Source organism: Phasianus colchicus, chromosome 14 (genome assembly GCF_987193195.1).
Source record: "Phasianus colchicus chromosome 14, bPhaCol1.hap1.1, whole genome shotgun sequence".
In the NCBI taxonomy this organism is placed as follows: domain Eukaryota; kingdom Metazoa; phylum Chordata; class Aves; order Galliformes; family Phasianidae; genus Phasianus; species Phasianus colchicus.
The window spans coordinates 15,837,797-15,857,239 of record NC_143449.1 but is presented as its reverse complement, the minus strand read 5'-3'; the positions used below and the strand labels follow the sequence as shown (position 1 = coordinate 15,857,239).

Genomic DNA, 19,443 nt, shown 5'->3' with positions numbered 1-19,443 from the left:
TCTGAAGGTACAACCCACCAAGCAAGGAACAATTTCTTGCCTGCCCTTTGGAAAAGATTACTTAAAAGGAACAAATACAACCATCAAACACCTCTTGTAGAGTCAATCTCTACCCCCGAAAGAGCAATAAGCTTTCATTTGTAGCCTGATTTTCATCAGTAATGACTACGTTACAGTCTTAGTTCAAAAAATAAGTAAATGGGGAGGGGATACATATCCAGCTAACAAATGTCATATACAGTCAGTAACAGGAAGAAAGACCACTGTTCAGACATCCAGGAAATGTTCTAGAGCATCTGTACACAAGTCACTTTTATGCACTGATGGCTTTTTTTTTTTCAGTAAATACCCAATGCAAATAGGGGACTGGATTCTTACTCCTGCATTATGTACTAATGCTTTAAACTGCTGACTTTCAGTGATGATGCCTGAGGCAGAATGCACGAAAATGTACCACTGATGTAAATTACGTGCCATTTTGGGTACACGTATCTTTTTTCATATAGCAGCTCATATACTAGCACTGCATTTCAGTTAAAATGCTAGGCTAAATGTTTCAGCCTGCAAGTACTCCGACTCCTTCTTGAATAAGCACAGTACACTCTGAGACCACACCTAACCATAAACCACCATTACATAATACTGGTCAGCAATCATTTCTACCAAGAAATAAGTACTTAAAACAATCAATCATTTTATTTAACAACTTATTTATTAACGCTGGAAAACATTGCAGTTTTATCCATTTTCTTTTTAAAGGCAATTTACTCATAGTATCTGCAATTTTTAGCCGAAGTTTAAAGTGATACTCTTAACCCCAAAAAACAGACATAGTTTTAATGCCCTTGAAAGGGTACACATGCTTTTTCTTCATTAGTTACTCACTGAAAAACCAAGAGCTGCTTAAGTTTTGTCTATTGTAGAAATAGTATAAATTTTATAAGACTTAACTAAGTACCTCTGCCAATCTGGTTAGTTTTCTGTAACAAATACTCATGCCTGAGCATTACTCTCGTGTGGACTGGCACATCAGCACAGATAGGGTAAAAACGCATCAAAGGCAGTATTTTGAGGAAAACATCTTGTTTCTATGGAATTATGTACTTGTTAGGATGTACACTGCTGGCACCTGCTGGAGCTTTCTAAGAACCTAGTGCACATAAGAAAGAACACTGGTCATTCTGATAACTTACCACTTATACTGCCTCAATACATCAACACTTTATTCCTTTAACCCAGAAGGCTTGGACAATTAGGAACTTTTCAAGTAACAATACTGTAAAACTCCTGTGCATTTCTTGGTGAGGAAGTTTGGAGCTATTTAGTCCTCTACATTTTAGAGAACTTTAACTCACTTTCCTATAACTGGCTCTTCTTTCAGGAAAGAGGAAAAGCAGTGCATGTAAAGAGGAAACCTTAGTATTTTTCTGCTGCAGAATTTACTGATGCATGTTTACTGCATAAAACTCCTGGCTCTTGGAAGATGTAAGCTACAGGAGACAACTGATTTTCATCTAAGAAACACTTAGATATAAGAGATTAGATGGGTTACTTTCAAAGAAAATTCCTTAAACTGTAACATAACTCTTTGAAGCAAATACTGGGTGACACCACACTGAAAAGTCAATTTTGCCAGTTGCATTTTGTTGTTCTTCAATTTTCCAGTACATGTCCACTGCTGCACTACCTTCCTGTAGTCTGAAAGAAAGGAAATTCAACTTAGTATGCTCTCAAGAAGCAAGAAACAGATGAAGTCACATCATGAGCTGTTGCTACATACACAGTGAATGTGTTTTGGTTATTTCCAAATTGTCCCACGTGTAAAAAATACATCAACAGCTGTATCTTCATTAATTCCAACATAGTCTAATAAGCACCCGTTAGTGACAAAGCAATCTAGTCACCTGATGAAGAAGGTCTTCATTTTTGAAGAGATAAATTTTCACTTGCCAGGAGTAATTATTTCCCACTTCCCAGAGAAGAGATACAGAGAATTAACAATAACATAGCATGTAAGTTCAAAAAAAGGGGACAACATTTTGACACCATCTGCGTGATGATTTGGTAAGACCTTTTAAAGTCACCTAGGATGCTGCATATTGAAGACAGTAAGCCATCTTTTTGTTAGCAAGACTTGTGGTCTGGATGGACCAGTCTCAAACTTTAAAAACTGATCCCTACTAATTTTTTTTCAGGTAGAGGAAGAACTTACTTTCAAGACTTATTTCCTGACTCCACCTCAGTGCTATAACTGACATCAATGATTTTTCCATGAAAAAAGGCACCCAATAGTTCAGTGTCACTTCCAGAAGGATTTGTGATTTGAATACTTGAACAGCCACATTCAAGAGCACCACAAACATGAGAAATTAACTCTTGTTTGCTGAAAATTTCTGAACAGTAACAACAAAATAGAAGGCTGGTGAGTTAGCAGCTTTTACTTAACTATGTACTTTATCCAACTCAAAGCAAAAACTACAGATGGTGATTCTGTATTTCACACAACCACAGAACCATCTAGGCTGGAGAAGAACTTCAAGATCATTGAGTCCAACCATCAACCTGATTTACTGGGTCCTGTCAATGTATCACGCCCCTTATTGATCTGAAATAAAATCCAGTACCCTGAGATTAAGGAGGAATTTGTCAGGAAGAAGTACTAAGTATTAATGGCACATTCTAACAAAAGTACCGTGCAGAGAAAAAACTACAAGCAAACTGAAATTATAATATTACACAGTACAGAGTAATCTTTATACAAGATAGACCTTACCGAAAATCAAACGTGATTAGTCAGATAAACCACAGTATCAACTGCAGCAATTTCTTTTCACCTTTTTAAAAGGTGGATCTCAAATGTACTTTAAAGTAGCAGCAAAATATTTTTTAATATGTATTAAGTACTTGGAAAATGAATTTAAAAGTTACAGTAAAAAAATTCTGGCAAATCTTCTCAAAAAAAACCACCCCAGTCTCTATCTTTTTTTTTTTTAACTGGCAATGAATACAGTTAAGGGTAGTGTGGGGTTTTTTTTGGATGATGATTCTTCAGAGAAGAAGTTTTCCAGAACACTGTTAGCAGTTACCTTTTTTGCTGTTAAGTATCAGAGAAACACAACTGCTGCTATCACACATGAGATCTGAACAGTATCTACTCGTTCTGCCACTTGCAGAAGATTAATTCTAACGTGGTAGACTTCCAAGTCATGAAACACAACTGACCTACGAAGTTTTAAGCTACTTTTGACATCAATGGAAAGTATGCAATTTAATCCAAGGACCCTTGCTCTTATTCCAATCCAGATGTTTTTTGTTTTTTTTTTTATGAAGACTCCTAGACTAATAATGGTGCATTCATACATAAATGCACTTTATGGTGCATCTGAAACCGTATGTTATGATTAGAGGTTCCCAAGTGGACCGTTTCTTTTAGGGGAAAGTCACTCACTGAAATTTCTAACTAGGCAATTAAAAACCCTGCTTAGATCTCCTCCTCCAAAATTTGCTTCCAGAGATGAAAGGATTACTTAGCCACCAAGGATGTCCACCCCAACACAGACCCATAAAAAATCTTCCATACAGCTACTACAAAAACACAGCAATTACCTGATCAGTACAGGCATCATTCATCTCTGCCACCAAACCAGATGAACCTGCTTTACTTCAGAAGCATCTTCCAGTAGTTATCATCCTGTAATCAAAATAAAGCAAGCTGAGAAAAATACATTTTACAGCACGAGTCAATCTCCCCATTTCCCAGTGCTTCCCCCCATTTCAACAGTCACAAGCTTGGTTTTGCAGATTAGTCTGTTTCAAGTTTTACTACTTCTCTTCTAAGTGGTGGAGGATTCACTGGTTTGGAATGGACTGGAATGACTTAGTGACTGGTTGCATGGCTTATGGATTCTCATTCCTTTTCAATGGTGCACTGCCATGTAAAATCCATAAGTTGAACGACAATACATACTGAGGACTAAACAGAAGTAAAAAGCTTTGGTTTTGCTTTTAGTTGGAGGTCTTCACGTATACTATGTTCAAGAGCATCATTTGAACTTCGTGGCTTTACCTGAGTCATAACTTGTCACAGGTTCTGCCACATGTACCAGGTATCCCTGTAACGCTGCGTCAAAACCGAACAGTCAGGCATCCAACTAAATGTCAAGTTTGCAATGGCTTGCTTCAAACTCCCAATAGCTGAGATGGCATCTGTCAACCTAAACCAATTCCTGACTTCACAAGTCTTTTAATTTTCTTAAAGTAACAGCACACGCAGTCTGTTTGAGCATCTTCACTGAAAGAAACTGGGCACAAAATACCCCCTCCCAACCCTACTTCACAGTATTCTGTCTAAAGCGAGCTGCATTCTTATCTTTAGTTTCAAAACTGGTGCCATAAACGCTTTTATCCAAGAAGAAATGTTGAATTTTGAGAACTTCTAACGTATTGAAGTACTTCATTTCCTTACTTTTTAAATCTAGACAGCACTTCCATTGCCATGACGTGCAGCTTGTTTTACCGTACTAGAGGAAGAAACTTGGTTCAATTTTGACTTAGACTGAAAAACTAGTTTGCTTTGCTTACCATCTTTGCTGTTTCACAGGCATTTGCTGCTTTAAATCAGCTGTGGAATGCTGAAAGTTTCACTTGTTTTTAGGAAGCCATAAGCCTTTGAGAAGTTGGAGAGAAAGACTTCTTTGCTTATCTTATTTTCTCCTTTGGAATCAAAGATGTTCCTTTAAAAGTGAAACACTACAGAGTTGCAAAAATTTGAAACAGTATGAGTAAGCATGGCTTTGTAGCTTCTTTGATGAATTGGTCAAACTTTTTTTATTTTTTTTTTTTAATTTTTTTTAACAGTATACTGTAGCTGACTTACATGTACATGGTTCATTTGATGGGGAGAACTTTTTAAACTCCCCATGAAACAGGAGGAAGGCAAAAAAAATAGTATTATCCACATGTTTTTTCAGGTGGATTGACTTTTTTTTTTTTTTTAAACACAAGGATCTGAAGGCATTTTCTACTGGGAACACTGACTTCAGGGAACACTGACTTGGAATTCTAGACAAAAATGAACTTTTCTGTGGAACATCCCCACCACCCTCCACATCACAAACAATACTTTAAGAGTGAGAGGCTGAATATGTAGAACAATCCAGCTCCATATTAGATAGTTGGATGTTATGTGGAAGATCTTAAGAACTGCTTATTCTGTTCACGAGGAAAGTCAGATGGGAAGTGTGGCATTTCAGGGAAACTTTACTTTGGAAATTACAACACTAGTACACAGCTCAAGTTTTATACATTTAACATCTGCCTTTCGAAAGAAATGTTAACAATTTTGAAATGAAATTAAACACTGGTTTAACTTTTCTTCACAAAAGCATAAAAGTCATGGAGGGGAAAACTTAACAGGCAACAATAAAAAAAGGTAAAAACAACTTTTCCTTTTAGTAGTCCTCTGGTAGTAAAGATAGAACTTCCACTTTTTTAAATTTGTTTGAGAAGTAATGTCTTGGTCCAAAAAAAGTTAAGAGTATTTTTAGTATCTGCTTCTGCCTCCACCTCTGTCAGATCTGCTTCCGCCACGGCCACCACCTCTGGGTGCTCCGCGGCTTGAACTACTGTATGAATCACGAGGAGGTGGATAGCCCCTTTCCATGGATGGGGGAAGACCCCTGTCTTGTCTTCCAACACGATCACGGCCACTTGAGTAGACATCACTTCTGCTGCTTGAGTAACTTTCTCGGCTTCCATATCCATCACGTGTGCTGCCGTAATCATCATATCGACTGCTTCCACCATAAGATGGCGGGGGCCCTCGTGCAGGTGGAGCACTACGTGAGTTACCTGCAGGGTCAATGGTCAGGTAATATGGCAACACCATAAGTTATATAAACAATTTCAATCTGAATTTACAGAATTGCTGTATTAAATGTTTACTTTTACTCTTTTGTATGCATTGAGATGTTCTTTATATAATCTGCCATGTTAATGGTATTTTAAGTGGGAATTGCGTATCAGGCAGTGAGTGGATTTAATAGACTTTGAAGGAATGAAGACGGTGTTTATTCAGGCAGGCTCTTTACTGGGCATTCCAGAACAGCTTGTTATTTTAGAGAAGAAACTCAGCCACATTTTCCAGAGATAGCTGCAATTCTCAACCGTAGACTTTGCTTCTTTAATTTATAGCTTAACAATGGGATCAAATGATAACCAACAATTGCACTTTCACTGTAGGGGAAAAAAAATGCACGCCACTTCCCCCTAAAACACGATCAACCCAGTATAAGTCAGACTTCATGAGACCCGTACAAATTACTGCATGATCCTCAAAATGGATTCTTACCATAACTCTCATATGAATCTCTGTAGGAACCTCCACTTGGATGATCTGAGTAGTCTCTGTCACGTCCACCACCGTATCCATCACAATCACTGTAAGAGGAAAGACTACTGAGACTTAGTACAAATCAGTCAGATCACAGCAGAAACAAAAAGACATGGACAAAAATCCAGTAGTAGATACCTATAGCCCCTGGAGGGGTATTCATCACGTGAACTGGAATGACCATAATCGCGATACGCATAGTCACGTGGAGGTGGTGCATAGTCCCGTGTGTCTCTGGAACTAGGGTAATCTCTGCTTGAGTAACTACAACAAACAAGAGTTGGGTTATGTCACAGTAATCAGAGATCAAAATCCTCTGAAGAATGAAAATATTGAGCCAATCTGAATCATTAAGAAAATTTACCCATCTTTAGTGCTATAGCCATCATCTCTTGGAGACATGTAAACATCTCTTCGTGACGGCATTGGTTCTCTGCGTGGAGGACCACCATAACTGTCTCTTCCACGTGACACAGGAGCTTAAACAGAAGTTGTATAATATAGTTAGCACTTAACCACACAGAAGACTCAAGGCAATTACTACTTAACTGTTCACACAGGCTTAGAAGCATCACCCGTAGTCTACATCCACAATACTTTTCCGCTTATGAAGTCTTTAAACAGCATTAAAAGGAACACAACAGATCACACCAGTTGTACCAAACAGCTGAGAATGTTCTTATGATGAGAACTGATAGATAATAAAAATGATCAACTAGCCCACAGTACATTTAACTTCAAAAAAGAAATCAATGCCTTTCATAAGTTTCTGATGAGTAAGGCATTACAAGACAGCCGACTAGACAACAAAGCAATTTATCAAGTTCTTACCTCTTCCTCCCATGCTGCTGCTACGCACTGGTCCCGAAGGTGCAGACCTTTTAGGTGGAGGGCCTCCACTTCGTGGAGGGGGACCTCTCTTCATGGGAAGTGGCCCCCGAGAAGACCCTAGAAGATAAGCCACGTACCAACTTGTTACTTCTGTAACACTTACCTGTATGTCCCTAAAACCTCAACTTCAGTAATCTAACTGATGTTACAACTACTGCGTAAGATCAACAGTAAACCTCTAACATTAGGCCCTAAAAATACCTCTCTTGTTTTTTTCAGTCACTACTAGATGCTACTGACAAAATTGAGAGCATGCCAGATAAACTTTTTTCACAGCTTAAATTCCTGTTAAGAATTGTCTTACAGAAGTGATCTAAAAGCCACAGTGTGTGCTGCGAAGGAGAAAGAAAACTCTTTCCTGTCATCGGTCTCGGGTTAAATGCTCGAGTTACTGTCCTCAGAAGACAAAAGCCACCTGGGAAGATTCACTAGAGAAGATCCTACATAAAGAGGAAACAGAGATACCATAGGACCTACTACACAGACTTTCCAAGAATAGAGTTTTCACTATTTTCAGAGGTTTTTTTTCCCTGCACTACAGCTTTTACTGTTATAAAACACATGCTGCTTTAAGTGACTGTTTTAATACTGAAAAGTTGCTGAATAAATAGATATATCTAAGTTAAAGTACATCCAGTATCGAGTTGTGTGCTATCCTTCCATTTCAGAGAGCTTCAACTCAAAACAATGTCATGAGCAACGTTTAATTTTCCTAACTATCACTGTGACCCCAAAGGATCAATCATTTAAACAGCTACAGTTTAGTGAGTTTAGACCTCTTGCTAGTAAGAACAGAAAGCACTTCCCTTACCCTGGTGGAAGAGAATCACTTTTTCACCTTGAATATAAGAAAGCTTCCTTTCTCACGTGCAGGGCAGGAGTTTTGTTTCTTTCATAGCCAAAAGTCAAGTAGAGTGTTAGATGTAGAAGGGAATCTTCACATTTGAAAGCCTTTTTCTTAAGGTGTACTTGCCTAATCAAAAATTTGACTCAACTGCCGAGATTATATTTCATGATTTTAATAATGAACAAGGAGTGCACTATTCAGCTGTTTGACTTTTTCCAGTAGGATTATTGTCATCTTCCAATGGGATTGTCTTGTATGTTGTCCAAGTATATAATGAGATAGGTAAATACATACCCAAGTGACTCCCTCTTGAAGGTGGTCCTCTCGCGCCACTTCCGCCTCTTCCACCTCTAAGGCCCCTGGGAGGACCTCTGCTTCGTGGAGGGGGTGGAGGCCCACGCCTACCACCACTTTCAAAGGATGGCTTGGTTGCTTGTTCCACTTTAATTGCTTTCCCATCTAATGACTAAAGAAGAAGCTGCTTTACTTATTGCTCAGTCACGTTTTTATTTCTTAAATTAAGCCCTTCTTGCTTCACTATTATAGGGCTTCCATTTTATAAAGTTAGAGCAACTCTAGAACAGATTCAGTCTTCAGTATTAGTCCCCACGTACTCAGCAGCATGTCGGGCCTAATTTCTAGAGTACTTCATTCTCGTGGTATTGATGAAAAAATACAGAGCAGCATCAGAAAGCACTTTCAGTCACAATAAAAGTGTCCAATGACTACGGCAGCCCCATGTCATTTATTGCGTAAATGAAATATGATTTATGAGCTCCAATTTACTTCCAATTGCCACGGACTTTTGCACCAAACTGACTGCACCAGTAGTTACAGGATTAAGCTGAAGATATCTTAGCTTCAGTTGGGGTTTCTGGCAATGGGGAGGCCGTTTTAAGTACATTTTCTTGATGTCCTGATTAAACGGAGATCACTGAAGTATTTAGAAGTAATTTCAGCATCTACAAAGCAGACTGAGTATGGCAATTCACCCCTTTCCTACTGTTTCAAGGTGAGTTTTCAAAAAATTTACTCTATTACTTGCTTTTCCAGAGTGAACTTTTTTTTTTTTTTAAGTGGATGCTTTTTCTGGAGCATAGACCTGCAGTAACAGGAACTCTGCAGCCAGCTATTACGCCTCAAACATGAACATGCGTTAGACATACTCAGTAACTCAGCAAGTGTATCCATTGCATCCTCTTTCAGACAACACACGTTTGGTCAGGAGAGCAGAGTCAAGATAGAGCTCTACTGAAATTTGTTTATTGCACATCTTTATTGGCAAATGCAGCTTGACTTTTTGTAAGCTAAATATTTATAACAACTAATAAATAAGGCAGTGTTGTTAATTGCACATTATTGCAATAGAAGAAGAATTCCTGGTAAGTGTCTCACTCTGTACTGCTAGTGGTTGTTTATAGAGGCAAAACTGAATCTTCTTTCTTCTCCAATGAAATCTGCCCCTTTCCAACATCATCCACTCTAACAGTGGACATATTCCACCACCATACACAGTTGTAGTTACTACTCAAAAACTGAAAGTTTATATCCAAAGGTTTGACTCAATCCATCTTGAGAAAAAGAAAAGATTAGCAACATAACATTGGTCTTGGTTTTGACTTAGTTTATGTAGTTTCTCAATGACATTTGGCATGACAAGCTCAGAACATTCCAGGAGCACACATTAACACTGCTAATCACTGGATCTTAACAGTTTATATCTCATACCTAGTTTTGCCATCTCTCATATCCCCAGACACCTTTCTCACAATGGGAAAGGTAGGCCTAAAGCCTTAAGTTTTGCTACCATGACTGCAGGTGCCCTGTTTCACGGCAGACTACTAACAATATGTTTGAATTTTTGAAGCCAAATATCATCCCTTCCCATTAGCAGGGGTTCTGAACACTTGGATGTCAAGTCCAACTTAGTGGGTTTTTTTTTTTTTATCTTCTTGTTTGTTTAAACATTGAAGGCATAGTTTTCCTAATGATTTCTATTCCTTATTTTCTTCTGCCGTGCACCTTTGCACATTACTAAGGCAAAACACAGTTTCTTTTGAAACTGCTTTCAAGCAGTCTAATTTGCGTCTAATGTCCAAGAAAATCTTTGGTTTTGCTGCTGTTAACAAGAAGGTACTTGTTTTAAAATACAGTAAAATTGGAATGAGAAAACCATCTTCTTTTATAGGTTTTTCAGGCAAATGAAAAGGACTCATCTTATTGATGAGACAGAACTCAAACAAGTCATCACAGAGCAAGAAATTTTCAATGGATCAAAACACCAGCTGTCAAAACAGGCACTCATCAACTGGCATTTATAATCTTGATTTTAAGTGTTACAATAGCATTTTTAATATGAAAGGGGCATTATTTTGTAGCATTACCTTGGTGCTAAAAATAAAGTCTACTATCTATCACTTAAGGATAGTAGCAGATTTGCAACCACAATTTAAAAAACTCCTGTATGTGCAATGAACAATCTATACAGTTTTGAAATGTGCCCAGGGAACCTCAAACAAACAATTATTGTCCTGTAAACTGCTCCATGTTACAAAACAGAAGTTAAATGAGGTGTATTTGGAAAGTCTGAGTAGCTGTAATTCAAATATTCCAAAGAAACTTGCATGAACCAGCAGCCTAAAACCACGCTGGTGCTTCCCCTCTGATGGACCACTTTACTGTTGATGCTGCTGCAATTCCATCACCATTTCTGTGCGTTTCTTGACAACACATCATGAGCACTTCTCTTCATCAAATACATGGAAGAACTGAAGATCATTTCCTATTAAGCCAAGCTTTTCTGTATTATAACACTTCTTCACTGGAAGATTTGGAAATAAGTTTGTTCAGAGAACAATAATCTTCTGTAGTGGATAGTAATTCACTTCCAACCTCTTGACACGCTCCAACTGGCTTGACAGGCCTTCAACTGGAAGACTGGAATGCTTCAAATGGAATTTTATCTTTGGCTTGACCCAGATGTTTCCTCTGAAGTCACATTCTCTTTAATTACAGATTTTTGTACTCAGGACTTCAAATATGAAGAACAGAACAGCTTAACAGTTAGAAAGTTCACTATAGATTTGGAAGTATTCCCTTGTATTCATACAAAAAAGTGCGTTTTATGGCACAAGGATGATGACTTTGCTACCTTGCAATTAAGATTTTTTTCCTAAAGAATTTGCTGTAAAATGCTTTAACATTTCTATTGTGCCTTCCAGGCTATAACTGATACAATTTTGCAGAGAAAGTAATTTAACTTGAGAAACTCCCATTCCCCCAAAACCATTATCTCCTGACCTCCTTTCTCAGGACTGAAATTTTCAACAAGCAAGCTGAGACTCATTTATCCCTGTTCCATTTCAGAATGAAATATTTAACCCTATTTCTTCCACCAACTCCAGCAACTGAAGATACGTCCTTATGTTCTTGCAAAATTCAACCAATCCAACCTCTTCTGCTGGTTGCAACTTTGAATTTCTTTGGAATGACAGAATGAGATACACACTGCCCATATATCACCTGTTTCCCCTTGGCTAGGCAGGTCAAGTTTCTCATTACAGACTGCTTGAACTCTTGTCTGCACAGTGCTTCTGCTGTTGCCTCCTTTGAAATGCCTGGATTTTTCATGAGCACTCCATCACTTCCAAACAGTCAGAAGAACTCCCATTTTGAACAGATTAGAATGAATTCCTCCCACAGGATGCCTCAAGCATCATTCCTCTTCAGACACAGAACGCAGTATTTATTTATTTATTTATTTTTCAAGTATTGGCATCACTTGTCCAGAAGGCTTTCTCATGAAGTACTGCCTCACAACCATCTTTCTCATCCACAATTAAACCGTGCTAGGCAGGTACAGAATACATAGCTACACTTGCAGGCTTACACTGAATGCCATTCTTGCCCAAATCCTGAGTGAGGATGTTGTTTTCAAACACAGCTGTTCAAATTTCAAAGAAGATGGAAGTACGTTTAGATTTGCAGCTCTGAAGACAGAAGCCATGACAATGATCACCCACAAGTCAGTACTTCCTAGTTCAAGTGATCCAGATGGTGCATTCCAAAATACAGACAAACTCAGATTAGCTAAATGCCATTTAATGCTTCTTCACTGAACATTACTTTCATGAATGTTTCCAATGTGAATATACAACATTTAAAGTTCTAGAACAGCTGATTATTTTCTGAGTTTTCATTCATTTTTATTTAAATGCTGCACTCCACAAACAGTTCTTAGGATTAGGGACTGAACTCCTTTCAGTCCGACAATTTGTTGTTGGTGCTCAAAGTTACTGTATGTGGGGGTTCAACTGAATCATTAACTCAGAGGAAATCAGGATTTTGAAACTGCAGCAAACAGGTCCTCAGAACTGTAGCAAGCTACACAACGGAGATAGATTCATTAACAGGGGTACCCTTAGGGATGTTTGGACTGGTATAGAAAGAACATTATCTGACTTGTCACTCTCCACACTAAGAAAAATGACTAGCTTAAAGAGGAAGCAAGTCTCCATGCAAAGTTACACTAATCATCACCAGATTGTCCTCAAGAACTCAGAAACTAAGCAGCACACACAGCAGAAAGTCTGCTTTAAACACAACACAAGGAATAACTAAGTTTTATTATAATCATTATCTTGAACACTACAAACTCATTTTTCACTCCATAAGTGCAAATATTCACTATGCTTTACTTATGGACTACACTGAATTGAAAGAAAACCTTTAGTCATTATTTTGCACTAACAACTATAAAAAGCTCAAGTGTTATTCAACCATTCTAAACAGAAGCTTTCTTAACCTTAGAAGAGATACTGTTAGCAGAAAGCCCAATTCAGCGTGATCTTTACAATTGAACTCTTCTGACTGCACATGACAGACAAGAGTCTGAAATTCAAGTCAACTGACATGACAGCTTACACCACCTGAAGAGAGCATTTCTTTGAACTGTTGTTGATCATTAACTGACAAACTCACATTCAGCTTTTCAAACATGCCAAAGCAAGATTAGATCACAATAACCTACATTCCTCCAACAAGCTATCCTGATGTGAATCTCAAATTTTGCTCCAAATTCAGATTTGTTTTCCTTTTTAAAGGCATAGTATGTATTAGTTTAGTACATATTTTCTTTAAGCTGTGTAGTTCTGTTGCAGGATATGAACAAATTCAATTGCTGGTTAACGGCAAAACCGTTTCACTGTAACTAGCAAGAAATGCCACATACACACCATATATACGGATACCTACAAATTAACAATGCATCAACACACCAGAGTGTAGGCAAATCACATCAAACCGGTATTAGGGGAAACACTGGTAGTTTTCAGGTAAGTCACTTCTGTAAAATATGATTTATGCAGTACTATGTTCAAATGCAGTAAATACAAAACGATAGAGGAGGCATGCAAGAGTGAAAAGCTGTCTACTAGAAAGCTCTCCGTCACCAATTAAAAAATAGATAACCAAATGACAGCCAGGCTTCACTTCCTACTTCCAAATTCAGAGTCAGAGGAAAGTGATTCCAGCTTCATGGAGACAACAGGAAATAAAGACACCCTGACAAAATTTAACCCTGTGACTTGTCTCCAGAATCTTCTAGTCCATTATCTTTCCAAGTCTTACTATGAGTTAATTTAACTCCATAGAACAGCATTTTTGCTTAGCAGCAAAGATGACCTCAATTCCTACCTTTCCGTTCATGTCTCTGGCAGCATCTTTAGCATCTGCTGGACTCTCAAACGTTACAAAAGCAAACCCTCTTGACTTGTTGGTTTCACGATCTTTCATCAGGAGGACTGCAGTGGAAATAAAACCATGTTACCCTCTTCTGCAATTAAGCAGCAAAACTTAACCTTTATTTACCCTTTAAGCTCAGAACTTCTTAGAGAACATGATCATTTCATAAGATCAACATTATAAGAGTCATCACAGCTGTTTTCTATTGTTTTAATCAAGATGACAAGAGTATTCTTTGTTTTTTTTTACCTTCCACAATGCGTCCATATTTGCCAAATACAGCCTCAAGGGCTTTCTCATTTGTCTCTGTGTTCAGGCCTCCGATGAACAGTTTCCCAGGACGATCTGCTTCAACCATTTTGAATGATACAAGAGACCTATAAAGCATACAGTCGTCATTAACAAAACATTAGACTACAGCAGATTGCCGGACAATAGCATGGAATATTCTCTCTTCCTCAAATTCAAGCCAGTTTTCTTTGAACAAGATGCCAAAGAAGAGATGTTATTCTTTTTCCCTTTGTGCTTAACTACAAGGTTGAAGCAGTTATTTCCAGCAGAAAGAGTCGACTCCAGAAAACAAAGCAGGGCTCTGATGAGAACAGTTCCAGAACAGACAATGGTGGACACTGATAAGCTTACTGCCTTTTTTGCCCTTGATGGTCATCTTAGGGCTCAATCTCTCACATTCCTGTCACAGATTTTTTTCAATGAATACAACTAATTTTAAGATAAAACCAAAAAGTTAAGTTTAAAGTCAGGTGTGCCAAGATTCAAAACTAACCCCAATCTTTTACGGTATTTTAAGTACATCCACACTAAGTCAAAGCCGAGGCCTACACAACACCACAGCCTGAATGGATACCAACCCGACACGGCTAAGAGGAGCGGGACAAGAAGAAGAGCCGGAGACAAAAGGGCTCCCGGAGCGCCCGGCGCTCCGCCCGGCCCCGCGGACCGACGTTACCGCACGCCGCCAGCCCGGTGGCGGGAAAGCCCGGCGCGCGGCTCGCTCAGCACGCAGCACAAAGAAGCTCCGCAAGGCGCCGCCGGCGGCCGGGCCGCCCCAATCGCGCGGGCGGACAAGCGGCGGCCGCCCCGCTCCGAGCCTCGCAAGCGGCGCGCCGGGCCGGGAAGGGAGAGGAGAACAAGGAGGGGGCGCCGGACCCTCCACGTTTTCCACACACCTCCACAAAATGGCGGCCACCTCTAGCAGGGCCTTCTTTCCCTCGAATGCCTCAGCGCTGGGCGGACCGCGCGGCCCAAGCCCCGCTCCGGGCTCTCTGCTCGGGCCCCAGGGCGCGCCCGCAGCCGCCCTCCCTTTGTCCTCCTCGAGGAAGCGGAGCCCGCGGTCCCGCGACGGGACCACGCCGAGAAACCCCCGCACCTAAAATGGCGGCCAAGCGCCTCCCGCGCCGGCGACCCCCGCGCCCCACCAAGCCGCCCCTGCGCCCCGCACGTGAGCCGGCGGGCAGGGAGGGAAGGCGGCGGGCCGGGCCCCACCGCGCCTCGCCCCGGGTCCGCAGCGACGGGCGGAGCGCAGCTCCTCACCGCGGGCAGAGCCTTCCGTCGCACCGCCGCTTTGCACATCCAGCCCCCGCCTCGCAGGGCCCCTTTTCCCCCTCCCCGCAGATCCCGGGCCTGCTCGGCTCGCCTCGCAGCACTCACCTCCGCTCCCACCGTGCCGCAACTGCGCAATGGGAGCGAACAAAGGAGCTGCGGCCCTTTATATCGCTGACGTCACCGCCGGCCGGGGCCCCGGATGCACGCGGCGCCGAGCCCAGCAGGGGGAGGCCGCAGCCTGCCGGGCTCACAGTGCGGCCGCTTCGGGTCCGCGCGGCGGCGGCGGCGGCGAGCTGCGCTGCGGCCGGGAGCTGCCCGGGGTTCGGCGTGCGCCGCTGCGGGTAGGGTGGGCAGGCCGTCATAAGTGAGCGGGATTCTCTGGTTCTCGCTGGAGCGGTTCTATGGTGGGTGGTGCTTTTCCTTTTGTCTGTTTGCAGCTCTGCCTCGGAGCTGTGGCTGGGATTGCTCTGAAGACTCACTTTACAGCTTTGAACAGTTAAGCTTGGAAAAGACCACCGAGACAATTTAGTCTAACCATCAACCCATCACTGCTAATCCACATCCATCCTTTTCTTGACCGTTTGCAGGGACGGTGACCACCACCTCCCTGGGCAGCCTATGCTGCTACCTGAGCTCTGTGAGAAGGAACTCACAGTCAGTAATATCCAACACGAACCTCCCCTGGCACAACTGAAGGCCATTACCTCTTGTCTTATTGCTGCCACCTGGGAGAAGAGGCCAACTCCCACCTACCTAAAACTTCCTTTCAGGAAATACTAGAGAGTGATGAGTCTCCCCTGAGCCTTCTCTTCTGCAGACTGAACAATCCCAGTTCCCTCACCCGTTACCCATAAGATTTGTGCTCCAGACCCCTCACAGCTTTGCTGCTGCCGTTCTCAGGACGAGCTCCAGGGCCTCGGTGTCTTAAGGAGCCCAACACTGAACACAACACTCAAGGTGCTCAATACAGAGACTATCACCTCCTGCTGACTACCATTACTGGCCCTCTTGGCCACCTGGGCACACTGCTCCCTCCTGTTCAGGCAGCTGTTGATTAAAACCCTAGATGTCTCCAAATTAACTATTTGCCATTTCTGCTCAGTTACAGTTCTGTTTATAACTTCCAGATGTACTGTTTACCCGTGATATAATAAGAGCAACATCCTTGAATGCTTGCCATTTTGCCTAATTAAGGTGCTCGCTCAAAGTTGTAGTTCTGTTTATAATTTCCAGATGTATGGCTTATCTATGATAAACATCCTTCCTGACCACGAGACTTCCAAATAAATCCCTGAATAAATGCTGCAAAATTGTCACATCCTGAGAAGAGAACATCAGATTATTATTTAATTTTTCAGTCTCCTCTATTCAGTTACTGATGTTCAACTGTTCTGTGTGTTAGGAACAGTAGAATGCAACACTGCATCAGACTCCCTCAAGATCTGTTGAAAATACAAGGCAGCTCTTGAACACTTCAGCATATAGTGAGCACTTGAAGATTGTTATCCTTCCAGTATAGATGCTAAACATTTCTGGGGAATGTTACTGGGCGTGGGAAAAGGGGAAGATGAGCTGTCACAAAGTGGGAGGGCATGGCATGTGATGATAATGCAGTGGCCAAAAAACAACACAGCTAAATTCCAGTCCTGGAGGTATTCAAAGCTAGGTTGGATGGGGACCTGGCCAACATGATCTAGTGCACAATTTAGTTGGTGGCAACCCTGCCCATGGCAGGGGGTTGGAACTATGTGGTCTTTGAGGTCCTTTCCAACCCATCATAGGATGGTGTGTGAAATTTGTCTGCTTCCATGTGCTACACCTGTGTATTTGCTAACCACCTCCCAGGTAATTGGAAATACAAGCAACTGGAAACTAAACTCTCTTTTTCCTTCTCTGATTAAAAGAGTAAAATATTTAATTAGCGCTGTAGTTTAACACAGCAGGCAGCAAAGCACATACAGTCAGATGAGGGAGAGAACTAAAAAAAAACCAACAAAACAAAGTAGAACTTGTGGGTTGAGATAAAAACTATTTACTAAGATAGAAAAAGAAGTGGGAAGAAAGGATTATAGTAATGATTATTGTTCACCACCCACTGACTACTGCCCAGCCAGTCTCTAAGCAGTAGCTGCCTGCCTGGCCAACTCCTGACTGTTTTTCAACTTTTTTTTGCAGGATGTCATATGGTATGGAATATCCCTTTTGACCAACTTAGGTCAGCTGTCCTGGTTCTGTCCTCTTCCAGCTTCTCATGCCCCTTCAACCCCTCACTGGTAGGAGAAGCTGAGAAACTTAAATGTCCTTGACTCTGTGCAGCACTGCTCAGCAACAACTGAAAACATCGGTATGTTATCAACACTGTTTTTCTCCTAAAGCTAAAACATAGCATCGTACCAGATACTGTGAAGGAAAAAATAAATTCCACCCCAGCTGAAATCAGGGCAATTAGTAACTCAAGGCTTCATTTTATTAACATTCTCTAGTCTATGCTGTACATGTGGCTAGATGTGATTGGCACTAACATAATTACATTTGAAACAGCCATTAGAACATAACTGCTCTAATTATATTAAGGCCATTTTTTTCCTGTTCTTTGTCCTAAAATATACCTTCATCAGGCCTTAGTCAAAACCTTAGTTTCATAGACACTGCAAACTGGAGCAGTATTTTATCGTCCATTACACAGCTTATGTCACACACACAGTCTTGTTGCAAGTTCAGTAAGACAGATCTTTTTCCAAGATTGAATAATATATTACAACTCTAATGCTTCTTTCTTTCCTTCTTTGTATTATTTTTAGTAAAGTTACAGAAATCTTCAGGGAACAAACTGCAGCCTGTATGGAAACTGATCCTTCTTATACTCAAGTAAAAAGTTCAAGACTGATGAGCTATGACCACTTATTTTGCAAATGGTCTCTCAACTTCTAATTTTCTGATGGGAAATTAAAACAGCAGTAAAAAGCACCTAATGCTGGCCCCTAGAGAGTAGGAAACCAACATATAGGAAACCGGAATAACATTCTGTAAAGGAGATATTTTATGAAGTTTTTTGATAACTTTCACCCTATAATGTCACACTTACATTGAGCATATGAAGTTTAACAATGTATTTAAGCTTACAGTACAAACACATTTATACAGAGGGCAGTACTTTGGTACATGCTTGCACATTTTCATCAAACATATTGGCTTTTTACCAAGTTCATCATACTTGGGGTTTAAACTGGATAAGGGGATCAGGAGAGCCTGGAGAATGAGGACTAGTGAATACATAAATAATCTGGTCACGTAAGACTCATTTGTGTGGGGTTTTGTTTTCATTTTTAGAAAACCAGGACAAAAAGCATAGAAAAAATCACAGAAATAGATCTGAACATACAACTCTGAATCAAATAAGCCTAAACCAAAACATAAAGCACAAACGACTTGTCTCCCAAATGTCAGAGCAGATAAGGAATTAGAAATACGTCAGGAAATGCAATCAGAATGGATAAAAAAGGAACATAATTCCCTCCAGAAATACAGTAAAAAAAAAAATTAATAACCAAAAAGATCAGTTTAATACTTTCATGACAAAGAGCAATGTTCTGGGCAGCTGTCCCTTCATGGGTATTTATAGAAATTCAGAATTTTTACTTCATAAATTCAGGCTACAGGGGATGAGAGCAGCCATTCTTTCTGGCATTGACTTTGTCAATTATTTCTCAGCTGCTGCTCCGTGATGCGTTTCTCCCAGATCACCTGCTTGGGAGTCTCATCATTTCGAAAGTCTAACAGTACAAAGCGGATCACAACTCCCTCACCTATAACCGGAGCTGCCTGAAATAACAACTCAGGTTCAGCTGAGAAGGCACAAGAGATAAGCAATTATTGTTTTCCTTTTGTTTCACAGCCCATCCCACTCAGCGGTCTCAGTGAGGAGCCCTCGCACCCCGGGCTGCCCTCACTCAAAATGGCGCCCAGCCCCTCACGCGTCATGGCGCGGGCGCCGCGTCGCCGTTGTGAC

At 40.9% G+C, this 19,443-nt stretch overlaps 1 protein-coding gene and 1 non-coding gene across 4 annotated transcripts; both read right to left on the bottom strand.

Annotated features, from left to right (window-relative positions):
- Window positions 1-693: 693 nt before the first annotated feature.
- On the bottom strand, window positions 694-19,379 carry RBMX (RNA binding motif protein X-linked). 3 transcript variants are annotated; one of them, XM_031594267.2, is made up of 10 exons: window positions 19,241-19,379; window positions 14,121-14,248; window positions 13,824-13,930; window positions 8,424-8,595; window positions 7,223-7,339; window positions 6,756-6,870; window positions 6,530-6,655; window positions 6,350-6,453; window positions 3,607-5,850; window positions 694-1,698 (listed from the first exon to the last, which is right to left on the bottom strand). In XM_031594267.2, the coding sequence occupies exons 2-9, from the start codon at window positions 14,227-14,229 to the stop codon at window positions 5,543-5,545; spliced, it is 1,158 nt and encodes a 385-aa protein (XP_031450127.2). In that variant the 5' UTR covers window positions 14,230-14,248; window positions 19,241-19,379; the 3' UTR covers window positions 694-1,698; window positions 3,607-5,542. The 3 variants fall into 3 exon arrangements, with proteins under 3 accessions (XP_031450127.2, XP_031450130.2, XP_031450126.2); XM_031594270.2 differs by lacking the exon at window positions 19,241-19,379 and adding an exon at window positions 15,540-15,700 and having other exon boundaries at window positions 6,350-6,438; XM_031594266.2 differs by lacking the exon at window positions 19,241-19,379 and adding an exon at window positions 15,540-15,697.
- On the bottom strand, window positions 14,003-14,067 carry LOC116229793 (small nucleolar RNA SNORD61). The gene has a single exon (XR_004167106.1). It is a non-coding gene; the product is annotated as a small nucleolar RNA SNORD61 (small nucleolar RNA).
- Window positions 19,380-19,443: the final 64 nt, after the last annotated feature.